Source organism: Plectropomus leopardus, chromosome 19, assembly GCF_026936395.1.
Source record: "Plectropomus leopardus strain MGB_pleo_1.0 chromosome 19, ASM2693639v1, whole genome shotgun sequence".
Classification (NCBI taxonomy): domain Eukaryota; kingdom Metazoa; phylum Chordata; class Actinopteri; order Perciformes; family Serranidae; genus Plectropomus; species Plectropomus leopardus.
The window spans coordinates 1,795,433-1,811,390 of record NC_142194.1 but is presented as its reverse complement, the minus strand read 5'-3'; the positions used below and the strand labels follow the sequence as shown (position 1 = coordinate 1,811,390).

Sequence of the window (15,958 nt, the reverse complement as noted above, 5' to 3'; positions counted from 1 at the left end):
TGGGTCCACTTTAGTTTTCCAGCACAGACCATAAGTCTGCTTTCACACTGTCTGAGTGCGTTTAATATTCCCTCCTCTGAAGGCGGCGTTTCTGCGGCTCCGTGGCAGTTTTTGGTGACAGCGGCGTCTCAGAGGCAGAGACGTCAGTGTTATATAACCACAAACAAAACAGAAAGTGCCACAGATGTAAATGTCACTTGTGAGTGAGGTCAGCACTCAGACTGAACCTCCAGCAGCCGCCGCTCTTTAGCCGCCACTCTGTGCAGCGCGTGCACTGCAAGGGGCTTTTTTTTTTACCATTATGTCGTCTTTAGTGCAGAGCGGAGACGCAGTGACACGGAGACACGCTCGCTCATTAGAGCTGCAGGTCAGGCCTCAAGACGGGGGGCCTCTTGGGCCCCGCAGACCCCCCGAGGCCACAGCTGGAGTGAAGAAGCTCATGCTGGGAACCATTAGTTACCCAACCATACGAGCCCAGACACACACACACACACACACACACACACACACACACACACACACACACACACACATTTCATCAGCAGCCGCAGCAATTGCCAGGAAAATATTGGTGTTATAAAACTCTGCAAACGGCGGATACACGATAACATTTTTACGTCATTATGTAGCGAATACGGTGCAATTTACGGTTCTAAAAGTACAGAAGCCCTAAAAGGACATCTTTCTATACATTTCATTTTCTCAGTTTTCTCGTGATAACGACATATTTCCGTTTGTTTTCTCGTATTAACGACATATTTCCGTTTGTTTTCTCGAGATCATGATTTATTTGTGTCGTTATCTTGTTTTCTCGTGAAAACAGCTGATTTATCTCAATATCTCAGGAAACAGAGCTGGTTTTCTTGTTTTTGCTTGTTTTGTTTTTGCTTTGTTTTCCGTAGATAGATGTGTTTTTTGTGTGTTTTCGTGGCTTTAAAGCTAACGCTGCCACTCATCAATCATTGGGCGTAACCACGGTGACTTCCTCTATTTTAGAGAAAATCTTGTCCCAAACCTCTGACTGTGAACCTCCGGCTTTAAGGGACAAAACTGCACCAAATTCATTTCAGTAAACCCTCTGACAAGAACAGCAGGAGACACAACAGGTGCATGAAAGACTGCAGCTGCATGCAGGCGCATCAAACTGAGAACACGACGTACGAAACAAGAGTGTGAACATGAAACGTTTCTGCCGTCAGAGAGGAAACGTCCCGGCCGAGTCTTTGCTGCATCTGTGAGCCGAGTCTAAATGTGGATATCGATCGTTTTATGCAACAGAATAAAAGTTGAGAGGCAGCAGAGAGTGGGAGGGAGCCGGAGAGGCTGAGACCCTTCAGCTGTGAAGCACATCACACACTCACACACACACACACACACACACACACACACACACACACACACACGAAGAGGAACCCAAAAAAAGATTCAACGGTGGCCTTCCACTCCTCCCACTGTCAGCCTGCTGCTGTGTGAGTCCGCCTTAACTCTGCCCACACACACACACACACACACACACACACACACACACACACACACACACACACACACACACACACACACACACACACGCTCTCTGCAGGTGAAACTGACTATATAAACACGATAAACTCACTGCAGCGTTCACACATCGACATGACTTATAATTCATAAATAATATTAATATTTTTGGTGCCCCATGGCATCGTGGGACATTTTTGTACACAGTTTGGCCACTGCTTCAAATTGGCCTTAAAGCCCAGCACACTTTTTGGGAGATTGATCTTAATGACTCTCTACATTTGTAAGTATAAAGTTGAATAATATGAAAATACTCAAATGTATGGTCCTTGAATTTGTACTTAAATACAACAGTTATATTAAATATTAAGTTTTTTATTGTCTAGCATGTCGTCCAAAAAAGCATTAAAAAGTCTGAGTGCTGCTCAGTGCTTTATTTAGTAAGACTAAAGAAAAAGATTGCATTTGTAAATATGCAAGATTCACAAGGAGAAAATCTGGAAAGCCCGGGAGAGGAGACGGAGGGCTCTTTATCGAGATCAGCTGTGAATGTCTGGTGTCTCATGTAGTCAATTCGTTTCGGATGTTTTGCTGCGGATTTTTTTGTGTTTCTTTTGTTGATGCAGGAGATGATTGTGTTTCAGTGTGAGCTCGTCCCAAAAAAGTCTCAGCACTAAAATAAAAAGGAGCGAGCGAATGAAAGTAGCAGCATAATTAACTAGCGTGTGTCATTGCGGCAGGTGAGACTCACCTGTTTGACTTTGCTGAGCTCCTCCTCCATCTGATGGTGAACTCTCTGAGACTCCACCAGCTGCTCCTGAGGAGGAGGAGCAAGCAGGAGATCAGCAGGAGGCAAACGAGTCAACGGGAAATATGTCGTCTAAACTGAGATACAGGTGTGTATGTGTGTGTGTGTGTGTGTGTGTGTGTGTGTGTGTGTGTGTGTGTGTGTGTGTGTGTGGGGTTTTACCTGCAGCCTCTTGATCTCCCTCAGGGCCTCGATGTGCTCCTTCCTCAGCCTCTCCATCTCCTCCAGGTCCTCCGAGTCTGAGAGCGACGGCTGCTCACAGAAAACAAATTAACTCTTAATGCAACTTAAATGTCCTCACATTAAAAAATAAAAATAAAAAAGTGCACTAATGACTTTAGGATGGTGGAAAACACGTTAGGATACATTTATTCAAAAAAAGTTAAGAAATATTGTTGAGTTTAAGTCTCTGAGTGGAGCCATAAACCACCAGGACACAAGAGTTTCTTCTATTAATTGTGTCTATTTTCAGGGATGTCTGCAGTTATGTGTTAATGCAATTAAATTGTACATAATGAGTTAATCTTTTAATCTTAACTTGTCTTAACTTGGACATGTTTTAGTTTAGAAACAGTCGGGTGCTTATGCTCAGATTATACAGATTTATGGTTTCATCAGTAATTTTCTCAAACAGCTGCTCACTGTAGTTTGTATCAAACACAAAAGAGGAAACAGTGACTTCGAGTGGGACTATTTTCAGTTTGAGTTGTTTTTTTTTTCCAAAAATACAGGAGAAAAGCAATGACGATATTGACAAAAAAATGGCCAAAAAATTGTAGGAAATTAGTAAAACATTTCAAGAAAATTACCTAAAAAACAATAAAATTAAGAAAATCTAAATTAAAAACCTCAAGAAAGTGTCAAAAGTGCAGTGAAATATGTTTTTGTGTAGCAAAGTTTTAAATATATAATTATAAAATGATGCTTTTCTGGACATTCTTCCCTCTTTTTAATAAGATCCAGTTGCTCCCAGCAGCTAATCTTCAAGTCAATTCCCTGTGATCTTTTTTAAATTATTATTATTATTTTATCATGTTTTTCCCAATTTACAGGCAATTTCTTGCTAGGTTTGTTGATCCAGGTTTCAAAGGGTTAATTTGTGTCACGTGTGTGTGAGATCAGTGTGTGTGTTTGTGTGTGTGTGTGTGTTCATGGTGATGATTTTTTCAGAATAAAAGCATGTCTAGTAGTTGCTCTCCGGCTGTGATTTATTATCGATGCTGTGTGACCTCAGCGCAGCAGCAAATCTTTACTCCCTGCTGATTGGACGGTTCACGTGTCAGCAGGTCGATGTCGGGCGAAACACATCGATGTGACTCTGAGCAGCGAAGCAGCACATCACACCAGCTGAAAACACACGTGATGAAGATGAGAGAGACGTGATGACGCTCAGCATGTCACTTCCTATCACGTACTGCATGTAGACACTCTGATTTATTATCATTCTTTGTTATTATTTATTCATTGTTTTTCTTACATTAACCCTTTGAAACCAGAGCAAACCTTGATTTCTTTCTTAACACAAAAACTTACCCAAAGAGCAACTTAAAAAGAAATGACCCCAAAATAGTGAGAAAAAAAATCAAAATTGAAATTATCAAAAAAACCCAAAACAAACTAAAAACAAGCAAATGACCTGTAAGAAAAGGGAAAAAAGTAATAATTCTAAACATATAATTATAAAATTGTAAGTTTAAAATGATAGTTTCCTTCTTGATGTTTTCCCAAAATAAGTTTCTTATAATTTTCTTACAACTTTTATTTAAAAATAAAAACTACTACTTTTTTCATTTTTAACTTTCTTGTCACCTTTTTCCTACGTTCTTGAAACTTGCAGAGTATCTCTTTCCAAGTTGCCTGTTTGCTGTTTTTGCATGCTTTGGATCTGAGCACAGGTGCACTGTCACAATCAATGTTGCTGCTAATCACTCTCAAATATCCCAGACTGTGTCATTAAAATGACAAAAATCTTCTTTGGATGTAATATACTGAAAATAATTGAATTATTAATTATAATTAAAAATTAATTCATAATTTTTCATCTAAAAACACAGTGGCATCATGAAAAAAACTTGGCATTTAAAGGTTTAAAATTCTAAAAATTTATGAATTATGAATATTTGAAATGTATGATTATGACTGATGTTGGTTAAAAAATATAAAAAATAAAATTAGAAAAGTAATATTAATGTATAATATTTTTTACAGCCTGATTCTGAAAAGCACATTTTGTGCACAGAGCACAGAGTGTGTGTAATATTAAAGTGGGCCCTAAGGGGTAAGAAGCACTAAATGTTCACGCGATGACTCTGCTGTGTCATCAGGGCTGCGATGGTTTTCACCTGCGTGAGCTCTCCTGCAGAGAGGAGCTCGTTAGAGCGACTGTTTAACCCTCCGTGACTCTCCTGTTTGCTTTGCTTTTGTTATTTTCTGTGCTTAGAAAACTGAAGAACACTTTTAACAGATTAAAAAGTGACACCTTCTCACATCTAAAGACAATGTCAGTTTTTAGTCACATGCTACACAATTTTATGGTTATTGCTTTCCATATTTCTTCTAATTTCCCTGCTGAGCCAACACGTTTTGTTTGGGGAAGTTACCTCTGTAAATGTGCATGTGGCACCTATGATGAACCAATTCATTTTATTTACTTCAAAAAGTAGTTGAAATAATACAAAAATAAATGAGAAATTTAATGAGAACAAAGTCATAATGTTCATGAAAAGAATCTACTTGCACTTTAGTGCATTTCTTTGAGATTATCTGGATGAAGCTAAGTTTAAGCGGCTGTGAGCTGCTTTTTATTGAAGCTGGAAAAACAAAACTAACTGAACACTGATCGGGCGTCATGGTCGACGTAATCGTCCCGTATTGATCAGATCAGAACCAGCTGCTGAGTTTTAAGGCGACTGAACTCTGCTGTGGTTTCTGAGCGAGCAGCAGGTCAGCAGTGAGCTCCTACCCGCCGGTCGGTGAGCGACTCCAGCAAACTGAACAGGTCTTCAGACGTTAACCTCGACCCCGGCTGACTGACGGCCAACTCCTCCAGCTGAGGCTTAAACAGCTCCCTGATCAGGCTCTCGAAATCTGCGTGCACACACATGCACGCACGCACGCACGCACGCACGCACACACACACACACACACACACACACACACACGCACAAACACAGTTTTTATTTGCATGTGCCATTTGGCTTCTGTTAAAATTTTCTCAGCGCATTCACAAATCAGTTGGTGCGTCTGATATGTGTTTTATCATTTGCTTCAGGATGTTCAGATGCTGTTTTCAGATCAGATTCTCAGAAGATAACCCTTTGAAACTCTGGCGAATTGTCTTGATTTCTTCCAAAAACATGGACAGAAGGCAATGAGCAATTTAAGAAAAAAAATTACCAAAAATCAGCAAGAAATGACCAAAAAGTACAAGAAAATTACCAAAAAAATAGCACTCAAAAAAAGGCAAAGTAAAACAACAACAAACAAAAAAAAGCAAATTACCTGCGGGTCAAATTGACCCGTTTCAAAGTTTAAAAATACAGAAAAAATATTTTTAATAATTTTTGGAGCATGAAACTACACAGACGCTCATAAACAATGTTCTCTCATTCTTGTTCAGGTTTCCTGTTGAAAAAAAAACATAAATATTGTTCAAAAATTAAGTTTAATTTTAAGATGTAAATAGAATTTAAAGGGTCAATTTGAGAAAACAAGAACTGTGTTGTTTGAATTAATCAACATGACAAACTATTTGAAAAATGTTGAAAACAAATTTGTAAAATGTCTTGTCAAATTTTTTTTTTTTTTTTTTTTTACAATTTTACAGAAAAAAAACCCGTTTGAAAATTATTTGTTAATGAAAACAAGTGCATTCTCATCAGTAAACCAGTGATATATGAGAGGTAATAAACAAACAAACTTGATTACACTAAATATAATAAATAATATATAAAACTATTATAAAATATAATAAAACTGGATAATGTTTATGGAGAAAATAAATACTACTTTCAGATGGTTAAACATGCACTGAGTCAGTCAGATCTGGGAACATTACTGATGTGCATAACAGGAGGGTTAAAAATTATAATAATTTTGTTAAACAATTTCAAATATATAATTATAAAAACAGTTCTCTTGACTTTTTCTGAGCCAGACGTTCTACTTTTGAAAAAATCAAACCAATTTGCTCAAAGTTTGTAGGTTTAAATATTTGTGAAAAGCTTCTAAATGCAGGACAAAAAAAGTGACAGCGGTCCAAGTTTCAAAGGGTTAAATCAACATCACAAACACTGACTGCAGAAACGTGGACACTTAGTGAAAGCAGGAGAAACAGGAGGGTTAAAGGGTTAAATAATAAATGTGACTGTAGGTGGTTTTATCTCAGGGTGAATTCGGGACTCAGTGATCCGTCTTACCTGTGAAGGCCACCGTCCCCGCCGGATCGGCTCGTAGTCTGGACCTGATCGCCTGCCACTGAGCGTCTGTGGGCTTCAGACCGAGCAGATCCAGAGCCTGCACACATACACACACACACACACACACACACACACACACACACACACACACACACACACACACACACACACACAGAGATCAATACACACAGTGGTGACGCCCCTGAAACAAACATGAACATGCATGATGCCACCATCCAATCAAAACTTTGTTATCTTCAAATTTAAGCCCCGTGTTTGAGGTGCAGGAAATCAGGAAATGTCATTCAAAGCTGGAGAAATGAAAGAAAGTCATAAATAATAATCGTAATAACCAGATGTGGAGATAAAATGTTTTTCAGAGGACGACACAGCTGTGGCCCGAGGCAGAAATTTGACCTACAAGGCTCGTTACAATCAAACATAAATACAAGTTTGTTAACCTTTTAAAACCCGAGCAAACTGTTTTTTTTTTTAATAACAGTGGGAGAAGACAATAAGTAACTTACTCAAAACAAGTATGTGAAAAATTTAAAAACTGAAAAAAGAGAGAGAAAGACAGAAAATTACCTCAAAATTAGCACAAAAAGATTAAAAGAATAAAAGAATGACTTTAAAAAGTGCTCATATACAAATGTGTTCACATTTATGTGGGGTGATTTTAAACATGTAAATCTTCTAATTATATTTTCTGTAAATTTTCCTATGCTTTTAATACATGTCTAATAATTTTACAAATAAATAAATAAATAGATAAATAAATAAATGAGTACAAAAATAAAAATGAGGCTAATCATTATGTTTGAGAAGCTGGAACCAGAGTGTGTTTTTTCCTTGTAAGTTAACTATTCTATGAATAAAAATATAAAAAAAACTGCTTTGAGTTTAATTTTCTGTCAATCAACCCATCAGTTATATAATTTCTCCATGTCTTCTTTTGCTCGTGCCAAATCAAACCATGCCGACCCATTTTGTTGTGTGAAAAGACAAAATTGGCATTAATATGCTCTGCAAGATCATTTTTCAGAAATACTGGTGAAAGAAAAAACACTGAGGACTGAAATCTTCAGCGAAACAGACGCGATATCAGAGAGTCTGGCAGACCTTCAAAATAAAAGCATAATATATATACTCACCTGCTCCAGTCTGTCCAGTTTGAGGCGACAGCTGATGCCGAGGGAACACTTCCTGTGAGGGGGCTGCTGGCTGCTGGTCGGCTCTGCAATCACACAGAAAACCTCATAAACATCTCGACTGTGTACAGCAGAAGTATCAGTAAACAACAACAACGCCACATCAACACAACAGAACTTTGGCCACATAAATGAGAAAAACATCACTAAAAATGCATTTTATCCAGTCAATATTTGCTATCAATGAGCTCTAAAAGTTAAAAAAAATTAAATGAAAAAGTACAGCATCAATAAATGAAAAAGTAATAATAATATTAATGATAAGTAAAAAATAAAATAAATAAAAAGAAATAATGAAAAAAAATTAAAAAGTGATATTTTTTACTTATTTATTCATTTTTAACCCATTTTTGTGGGACATTTCTTGCCAAACTGCTAATTTTCCTTTTTCTTGTTTTTTATTATTATTTAAATCTAATTATTGACACACAGCACTTTCGGCTCTGTTGTTTTTAAATGTGCTTTTTAAATAAATTTGGATTGGATTGAAAATGTCATCTGTCACAATTCTAATGCAAATAATTGCTTTACTGTGACATTTTTTAAGACGCTGACCCTAGTGTTGATGTCGATTTTTCTCGGAAACTAAATTAAACATAAATAAAGTCAGTTTGATTGATGCTATCACTTTCAGCTCAGCTTAATCTCAGATTTCTAGATTATGAAAATCACTTTGCTGAGCAGGATGTTACAGTTTCACACTTCCTCTGTTTCGCTGCACGTGCAGATTGTTGGACTTACAGCGAGTGCAGAAATGTGCAGGAAGGAACGTAAACAGGTTGTGTTTCGTCAAACTGCAATCTTTTAATTTTGGTTTCAGCTCAATGTCAATGCAGGTCATCACCTTTAATAGTGCCAGATATGATGGAACAGAGATGTGTGTACGGTGAATAGTGTTTAAAAGATGCAGGTTTTGCCTCAATCTTTCACAGTAAATGTCTGAATAATATATTAATGAGCAGGAATATTTAGTTCTGCAGGTTGAGATGTTTAACTTTGTCTCATGCATTCACACAAATGGTTGAATAAAACTGAAGTTAAATGTTTGGTAAATGAAGAAATCAGTTAAATTTCACTGTCAGTTCAGAAGTGCACAAACATGATCATGGTGCAAAGACGGCAAGATGAGGTTTTCAAACAAAAAAAGCTGAGTGGATCTTGGAAGTGAAGTTATCATGTCACACTGAACTCACAAAGACACAAAATGGGTGCAAACAGACACAAAACTATGTCATAAGACATGAAATTACCGCAAGAGGATGCAAAACAACTGCAAAAAGATCTAAAACACCCACAAAGGGATGCAAAACAATTACAAGGAGATTAAAAAAACTAAAAAGGGATAAAAAACACAAAGGGATGCAAAAAAATCACAAAGAGATTCAAAATAATCAAAAGGAGATTTAAAAACAACCACATAGTCACAAAACAACCACAAAGGGATGCAAAACATCCACAAAGGGACACAAAACATCCACACAGAGTCACAAAACAATCACAAAGGGATGCAAAACAACCACAAAGGGATGCAAAACATCCACAAAGGGACACAAAACAACCACACAGAGTCACAAAACAATCACAAAGGGATGCAAAACAACCACAAAGGGTCACAAAACAATCACAGCAGGATGCCAAACAACCACCAATGGACACAAAACAACCACAAAGGGATGCAAAACATCCACAAAGGGACACAAAACAATCACAGCAGGATGCCAAACAACCACCAATGGACACAAAACAAACACAAAGGGATGCAAAACAACCACTGAGGGATACAAAACAACTATAAAAAGATTCATAACATCCACAAAGACATTCAAAACAATGACCAAGGGACGCAAAACAACCAGAAGGGACAGAAAAAATGCTAAAAGGGGATGCCAAACATCTGCAGGGCCTTTTACACTGTCTCATAATCTAGACTAACATTATACAAATATTCCCATAAAATGTTTTAGTGGAACAACTGAGACAAATGTCAGAGGTCCCCTTTGTCCTGTCACACATGGATCTGTCCTCATGTCCTTCATCGTCTGTCCCGGGACGTCTAGTGGTCACCGGTGTGACGTCGACACACATACGCAGAGAGACCTCAGGACCCCTCTCACACACAGAGACGAGATGATGCTTCACACCCCCTCGGCCAATCGTAGGCCAGACCTCCCGCCCGCCTCACTTCCTCCTCCGACAGGCGGCCAACCACACGCCATCTGTCCTCCTTCTGTCCCCCTCGTCCGTCTCCATCAGGACTGCTGCCCGCTTTTCATTCACGCCTCACAGTTTACAGCAGGTCATGTGTGCACAGGCATGTGTGTGTGTGAACGCCGTTTACCCCGACGTCTGCTGTCGTTAAGACGGTTTATTTTTCACCTGTTTTATTTATTTTAAATTCACAGATTAAAAACCTCAGACGCTCAAAAAAGGGTTAAAATATACGAGTGAAAGTGTTTCCTGTCTGAGGTGTGACTCTGTTTAGGGGCCACAAAGACAGGAGGCCAGGGGCCCGTCACAGCAGCCCCAAACATGGTTCTAGGTTTTCAGAGCATTTATCAAGTTTTAGGAATGTTTCTATGATTTTATGACATTTGTAGGATTTTAAGATGTTGGTAGGAAATTTTACCATTTCTAGGATTTTAGGACATTTCTCAAATTTTGGAACATGTTTGTGATTATAGGACATTTCTAGGATTTTAGGGCCTCTCTTAAATTTTAGGGCATTTCTAACATTTTAGGACATTTGTAGGATTTTAGGAGGTTTCTAAGATTTTTGGATGTTTGTAGGATTTTATGATGTTTCTAAGATTTTTCTATCTGGCACCTTATGTACACTAAAAGTACAAAATCAATTCCCAGTGTGAATCATGTTCTTCTTACTGTGAATTAGAAACTGGTTGGGGGGCCACCCAGCGTATCGGGGGGCCAGATGTGGCCTGCAGGCCGTAAGCTGATAATCACTGCCATGAAGCATCAGGTGGTTTTTTGTCGTTTGAGCTTCGACTGGCGCTCTTTTGTCACCTCTTCTTGTTCTGCAGTGGTTTAATATCACTGACTGGAGAATTCGCTCCACCAGCTGCTGTGTGAAAATATTAACTCAGCATGTGGATTTTTATCATTTATAAGAGATCGACAGATTCGTACCAGGGTTTGTGTTGGCCACGCTGTCGCCGTCAGGCGGGGTGGAGACATGTGTCGGCTCTGTTCTGACTGGAGACACTCGCACCTGCAAATATTAACACAACATATTAATAACGGTTTGATAAGAGTGTGTTCACATGTGTGTGTGTCATGACCTCAGTGAGAGCGACGACGTGCTGATTTTACAGAAGATGGTTGTGTAACATAAAGATGACAGCTTTCATGAAAGTAATCAAAATCCTTTTCAGAGGAAGTTTTAAGACAATCCTGGGAAATATATTCTTTACTAAATGTTCTATCTTGAAACTTCATTTTAGCCATGCTTGCACTGAATTCAACAAATACAATAATACTAATACTTGATAATACTTAGAGCTGAAATTCAAAAAATGTGTTTTTAATTTTGTTTTGGTTCCCTAAAATGTCCTAAAAGGACTTATACTGTACTGGACTATACTGTTTACTACTGTTATACTGTTTGATTTGTAACGAGAGACGCGTTTCCACATTCTTCTACTGAAGAGGCCGATGTCTGTGCACCTAAAATCTGAGATTAAAACGTACACTGAGCAGCTAGATTAGATATATCATTAACATTTAAAGTCAATCTCTGTCTATTAACGGGAAACATATTGGCGGATGAACAGACTTTGACACAAAAATGGCAAAAAAACCCAAAACCTTCCATTTTGGCGAACAGCAGACTCCTCATGTGTCTGGAGAGACTTTTAAAAACAGGGTTTCAGATTGATCGAGTTTAGCTGAAATCTAGGTTTAAAGTTTGGGTGCAATATATTTGTAACATAAACGATGATTTCACTTCAGTTTAAATGTAATCGTAGTTGATGATTTAAGTGTAGTTTCAGTTTATTTAAGACAGAACCAGTAGAGTTTTTATCCCGGTGTGTACCGGAGCTCCCACCTGGCTGACGTTGACGGCCGGCAGAGTCTCAGAGGCCGGGTTTCTACTGGACGTGATCTTAGTGACCACGGCAGGCTGTGGAGGCACGGGCCCCAGCCCCGGGGCCCTCGTCTGGGGTCCGCCTCCTCCTCCTGACCCCTGCAGGGAGATGGGGCTGTGAGGCCCGCTGCTGGAGCTGGAGGAAGAACGCCGCCGGATGAAGGCAATTTCCACCGTGGGATCCGGTCTACAACACAGCAAATGAATGAAGAAAATTTAAAACAACATTCATATGTTCTTCTTAACAGCAACATCTTTATCCAACAACAAAAAGAGTATTGGTAGCTTTTGTTTCCCATCAACCCCTTTAAATTAAATAAAATATTTAATAAATAGATTTGGTTTGATTTCTTTCAAAACATGAAAAGAAAGAAATGAGCTTAAATAGAAGAAATGAACCAACAATTAGCGAGACATTAGTTAAAAGTACAAGAAAATTACCAGAAAAAAAAAAGACAAAAAGTTAGAAAAACAAAACAAGGTAAACAGAACTTGGAAAAAGTGCTTTGATATTGAAATAAATCTGTAATAGAATTTATTTACCATTACTGTAGTTATAAATATGTTTTTTCCCCATTTTTATATTTATTTACTTAGATCTTAATTTAGAGAAAAACTCTTCTGTTTGCTGTTGAATCTTGAATAATTTATGCGTTTGAAAAAGTGTCCTGGTGTGTTGGACCTGAGTTTGGTGCGTGTCAGGATGCTCCGGGCCTCCTCGTACGTCACTCCGATCAGCGACTCTTTGTTGATGGACACCAGCTGGTCTCCGACCTGCAGCCTGCCGTCCTGAAACACCACAGATACACAGAAATCTGCAGATTTTCATTTTCAGTGGACCGACTGAACCACTGGGACTGAGCACAATTATGGATGTTTTTTGTTGATTTTGGTTACAACATTTTTGTTTCTTAGGATCTGAACGAACACATCAACACACAAATAATTTTGGATTTACTTTTGTCAACCTGGAAAAAAAACGTAACTAATTAATTTCTTAGAAAATACATAATTGTTAACAAATAATATTACTAATGCCTGTAAACGACTTTCTTGAGTTCAAATATAAATCACTGCGTCATCTGCATAACAGTGTTGGTGGTTTATTTCTAAGGAAAAATATAATATAATATTGACCAAAACAAAAAAGGGTCTAAGAACGGAGCCTTGAGGAACACCACAGGTTAAACATACTTCTGCGTTAAACGGACGTAGGCTCTACATAGCCTATGTTCTGTGTTTTCCTCCTGACAAAGGCGCCCTGATTATTTTTGTGAGGTGAAAACCATTTCCCCAACAAAATATCATTTGAAGTCTTTTGTGTGAATTAAAATGAAAATGTGAATTCCTAGAGCCCTTAATGGCTGAAGACTTAAAATTTTTATTTTATTTTTATTTTTTTTTTAAATGACTTCTCTAAATACATACTCCAGGTAATTTATTCCATTTTCCCTGTGCTATTGGTCTACATGTATTGTATTAGTGATACTATACTTTTAGGTTACATGAAATTTATATTTTTAAACTTTGTGTGTCATGACTAGCTTATCAGGGTGTCCCATCTCACACATTTGACTTAAAATCATGTTTGTATCTATATTTTTATCAACTCTGTGAATAAACTAAGCTGAACTGAAATTTTCAGAATTTTGCATAACTGATTTTTTTTTGTGCTTTTTTAATGTTGTTTAATGTTTCTCTTTGCAATTCTCTTTATTTCATTGGATTTTAAAGTTTCAGTTTCAGGGTGTTTATTCTGTATTTTTTTTTACTGAATAAAATGGTGAATTTTGTAATAAGTTAAGGTTATGCAACACACAATCTGAATGACTTTAATGCTTTTGTCCACGTTAGAGCCTTTCGTGAGGATGCTGACCTTCTGGCAGTCTCCTCCAGGCACTATTTCCTGAATGAACACCATTGGTCCCTCTGTGCGGTTGGCCCCGCCCTTGATGACAAGCCCCAGGCCTGTTCCCTTGGAGACGCATATCAACTGAATGACACTGTCACTGGGGAGAGACACAGAGAGGACGACACTAAGCATGATTAAAAGCCAGAAAGCCACGCTGCCGCTCACATTCAATCCCTCTGTGACATAATCTGTAACCCTCCTCCTCCTCCTCCTCCTCTTCCTCCTCTCTCTCTCTCTGGTCTTCCCACACTTTTCTGTGATACTGCTGAAGATGCTTTTCACTATTTTTAGCCCGTGCTGTTGTTCCAGTGCTGCAGAAATACAATTTAACAGTTTATATAACCGCCTACCAAAAAAGACAAAATAACACCTTCACAGAGGGGCTCTTTATTTACTTTCTGCTGCTGCTGGATGACCTCACCTCGTTTGCAGTTTAGCTTCTCGTTCTGTTTTTAAGGGATGAAAAACGTTGTTTTTTAATAAATTGAAACAATTTATCTTGCTTTTTTAGCCTACAATGTCAAAAGTTGACAAGAAAGTGTCACGTGTTTACCTGTTCAGATCTTTTCTTGGACGTCTACGTCTGTGATTACTGTCGTCTGACTCCGCCCAAATGCACACACTTATTTCTACACAGTGTCGCCAGAGGTACCATAATAATCGTATTTTTACAATAATTTTGTCCTTTGTACAATGTACAATCAGTAATTCCAAAAATGCCATAATGTATGATAATTCGACCACTGTGACACTTACAACAAGCACTTAGTTTAGTTTACACGTCTCATTTTAACTCATCCTACATCTGGCCATGATGACACCTGACCCGTGTGAGACGACTTGTCACATTCGGGTCACGTTCGTCGCCATGCCCTTAAATATTTTAATGCACATTATCAAAAGTTGGCTGTCGTGTAATTTGATTTTATAGTAGCAGGCTACCACAAAAAAAAGCTGAAATGACTTTTTCACAAACATCCCCCCTGAGAAACAGCTCCTCTCTGAGGCAGCGGGTAGATTTGTAGATGTGTCAAAAAGTCGTTTAAACACTTGTTTACTAAAGTTATAATTTTAAACTATTCGTTCTCATGATAATTTTTCTCAAAATATGATAACTTTGAGCCTCTGGTAAGATAGTTTAACATTTCCAACACAGTTTCCTCATCATCTAAAGTGGACTGCAGTAGAGACACGCCTCCTTTTTAACAAGCCTGTCAGACCGTAAGGCAATCATTTAAATATAATTAAAAACAATCTCAACCAGTCAATCAGTTGTCTTGATATTTTATTTTATTTTATTTTTTAGATGATTTTGTATTTGTTAAATTGTCTTTGATCAAACTCTGCAAAACATTTGTCTTCTTCTGTTGGGACCTTTCTGACTCCATAACTCTACTTTATCCAAACTTTTCGGATTGACTGAGCAGAGCAGGCCGTGTTTGAGGATCCATAAGAACAGACGAGTTCTTTCGATAAAGGTTGAAATGTTGTGATTCCTACCTGAAGGCGTGCGTGGGCGTGTGCACGGTGTAGGCGGGGTTGGCAGGGTACGGGGAGGCGTGGGTGTAGGCGGTGACCCCCTCTTTAGGACTGAGGAGCTGGGGGCTCTCCGATCTGGAGGAGGAGGAGGAGGAGGCCGTGTCTGTCAGCTTCCCTGAACAGAGACGAGAGAAGAAGAAGAAGAAAAAGGGAGAGGTGAGCAGGAAGAGGTGGGAGAGAAAAGAAGAAGAAAGAGGAGAGGGAAATAGAAAGAGAGTGGGAGGGAGACGGAGGGAGGAGGTGGAGAGTGATGGATGATGGGACAAAGAGCGAGGTGGAGGTAGAGAAAAATCACAACACAGAACCAATCAGATCACTTTAATTTTATCTAAAGATTTATAATCGATATGAAACTCAAATCACAGAATTAAGTGGTGTGAGCGTCTGAGGAAGATTTCAGAAAATCTTGTAAGTCCAAAAAGATGAAGAAATTTCTGCAAAGCAGACTCATTTTTGGAAAGTGAGGACATT

At 38.4% G+C, this 15,958-nt stretch overlaps 1 protein-coding gene across 5 annotated transcripts in view; it reads right to left on the bottom strand.

Annotated features, from left to right (window-relative positions):
• stxbp4 (syntaxin binding protein 4) overlaps window positions 1–15,958 on the bottom strand; it is a 56,201-nt gene that overhangs the window by 20,432 nt on the left and 19,811 nt on the right. For all 5 annotated transcript variants that reach the window (XM_088069923.1, XM_088069922.1, XM_042508466.2 and 2 more), the window contains 10 exons: window positions 15,449–15,602; window positions 13,913–14,045; window positions 12,719–12,825; window positions 11,998–12,223; window positions 11,079–11,160; window positions 7,878–7,960; window positions 6,724–6,820; window positions 5,268–5,392; window positions 2,468–2,557; window positions 2,249–2,314 (listed from right to left, as the gene is read on the bottom strand). In XM_088069923.1, coding sequence (XP_087926049.1) covers window positions 2,249–2,314; window positions 2,468–2,557; window positions 5,268–5,392; window positions 6,724–6,820; window positions 7,878–7,960; window positions 11,079–11,160; window positions 11,998–12,223; window positions 12,719–12,825; window positions 13,913–14,045; window positions 15,449–15,602 — 1,163 coding nt within the window. The remainder of the gene's footprint in view (window positions 1–2,248; window positions 2,315–2,467; window positions 2,558–5,267; window positions 5,393–6,723; window positions 6,821–7,877; window positions 7,961–11,078; window positions 11,161–11,997; window positions 12,224–12,718; window positions 12,826–13,912; window positions 14,046–15,448; window positions 15,603–15,958) is intronic.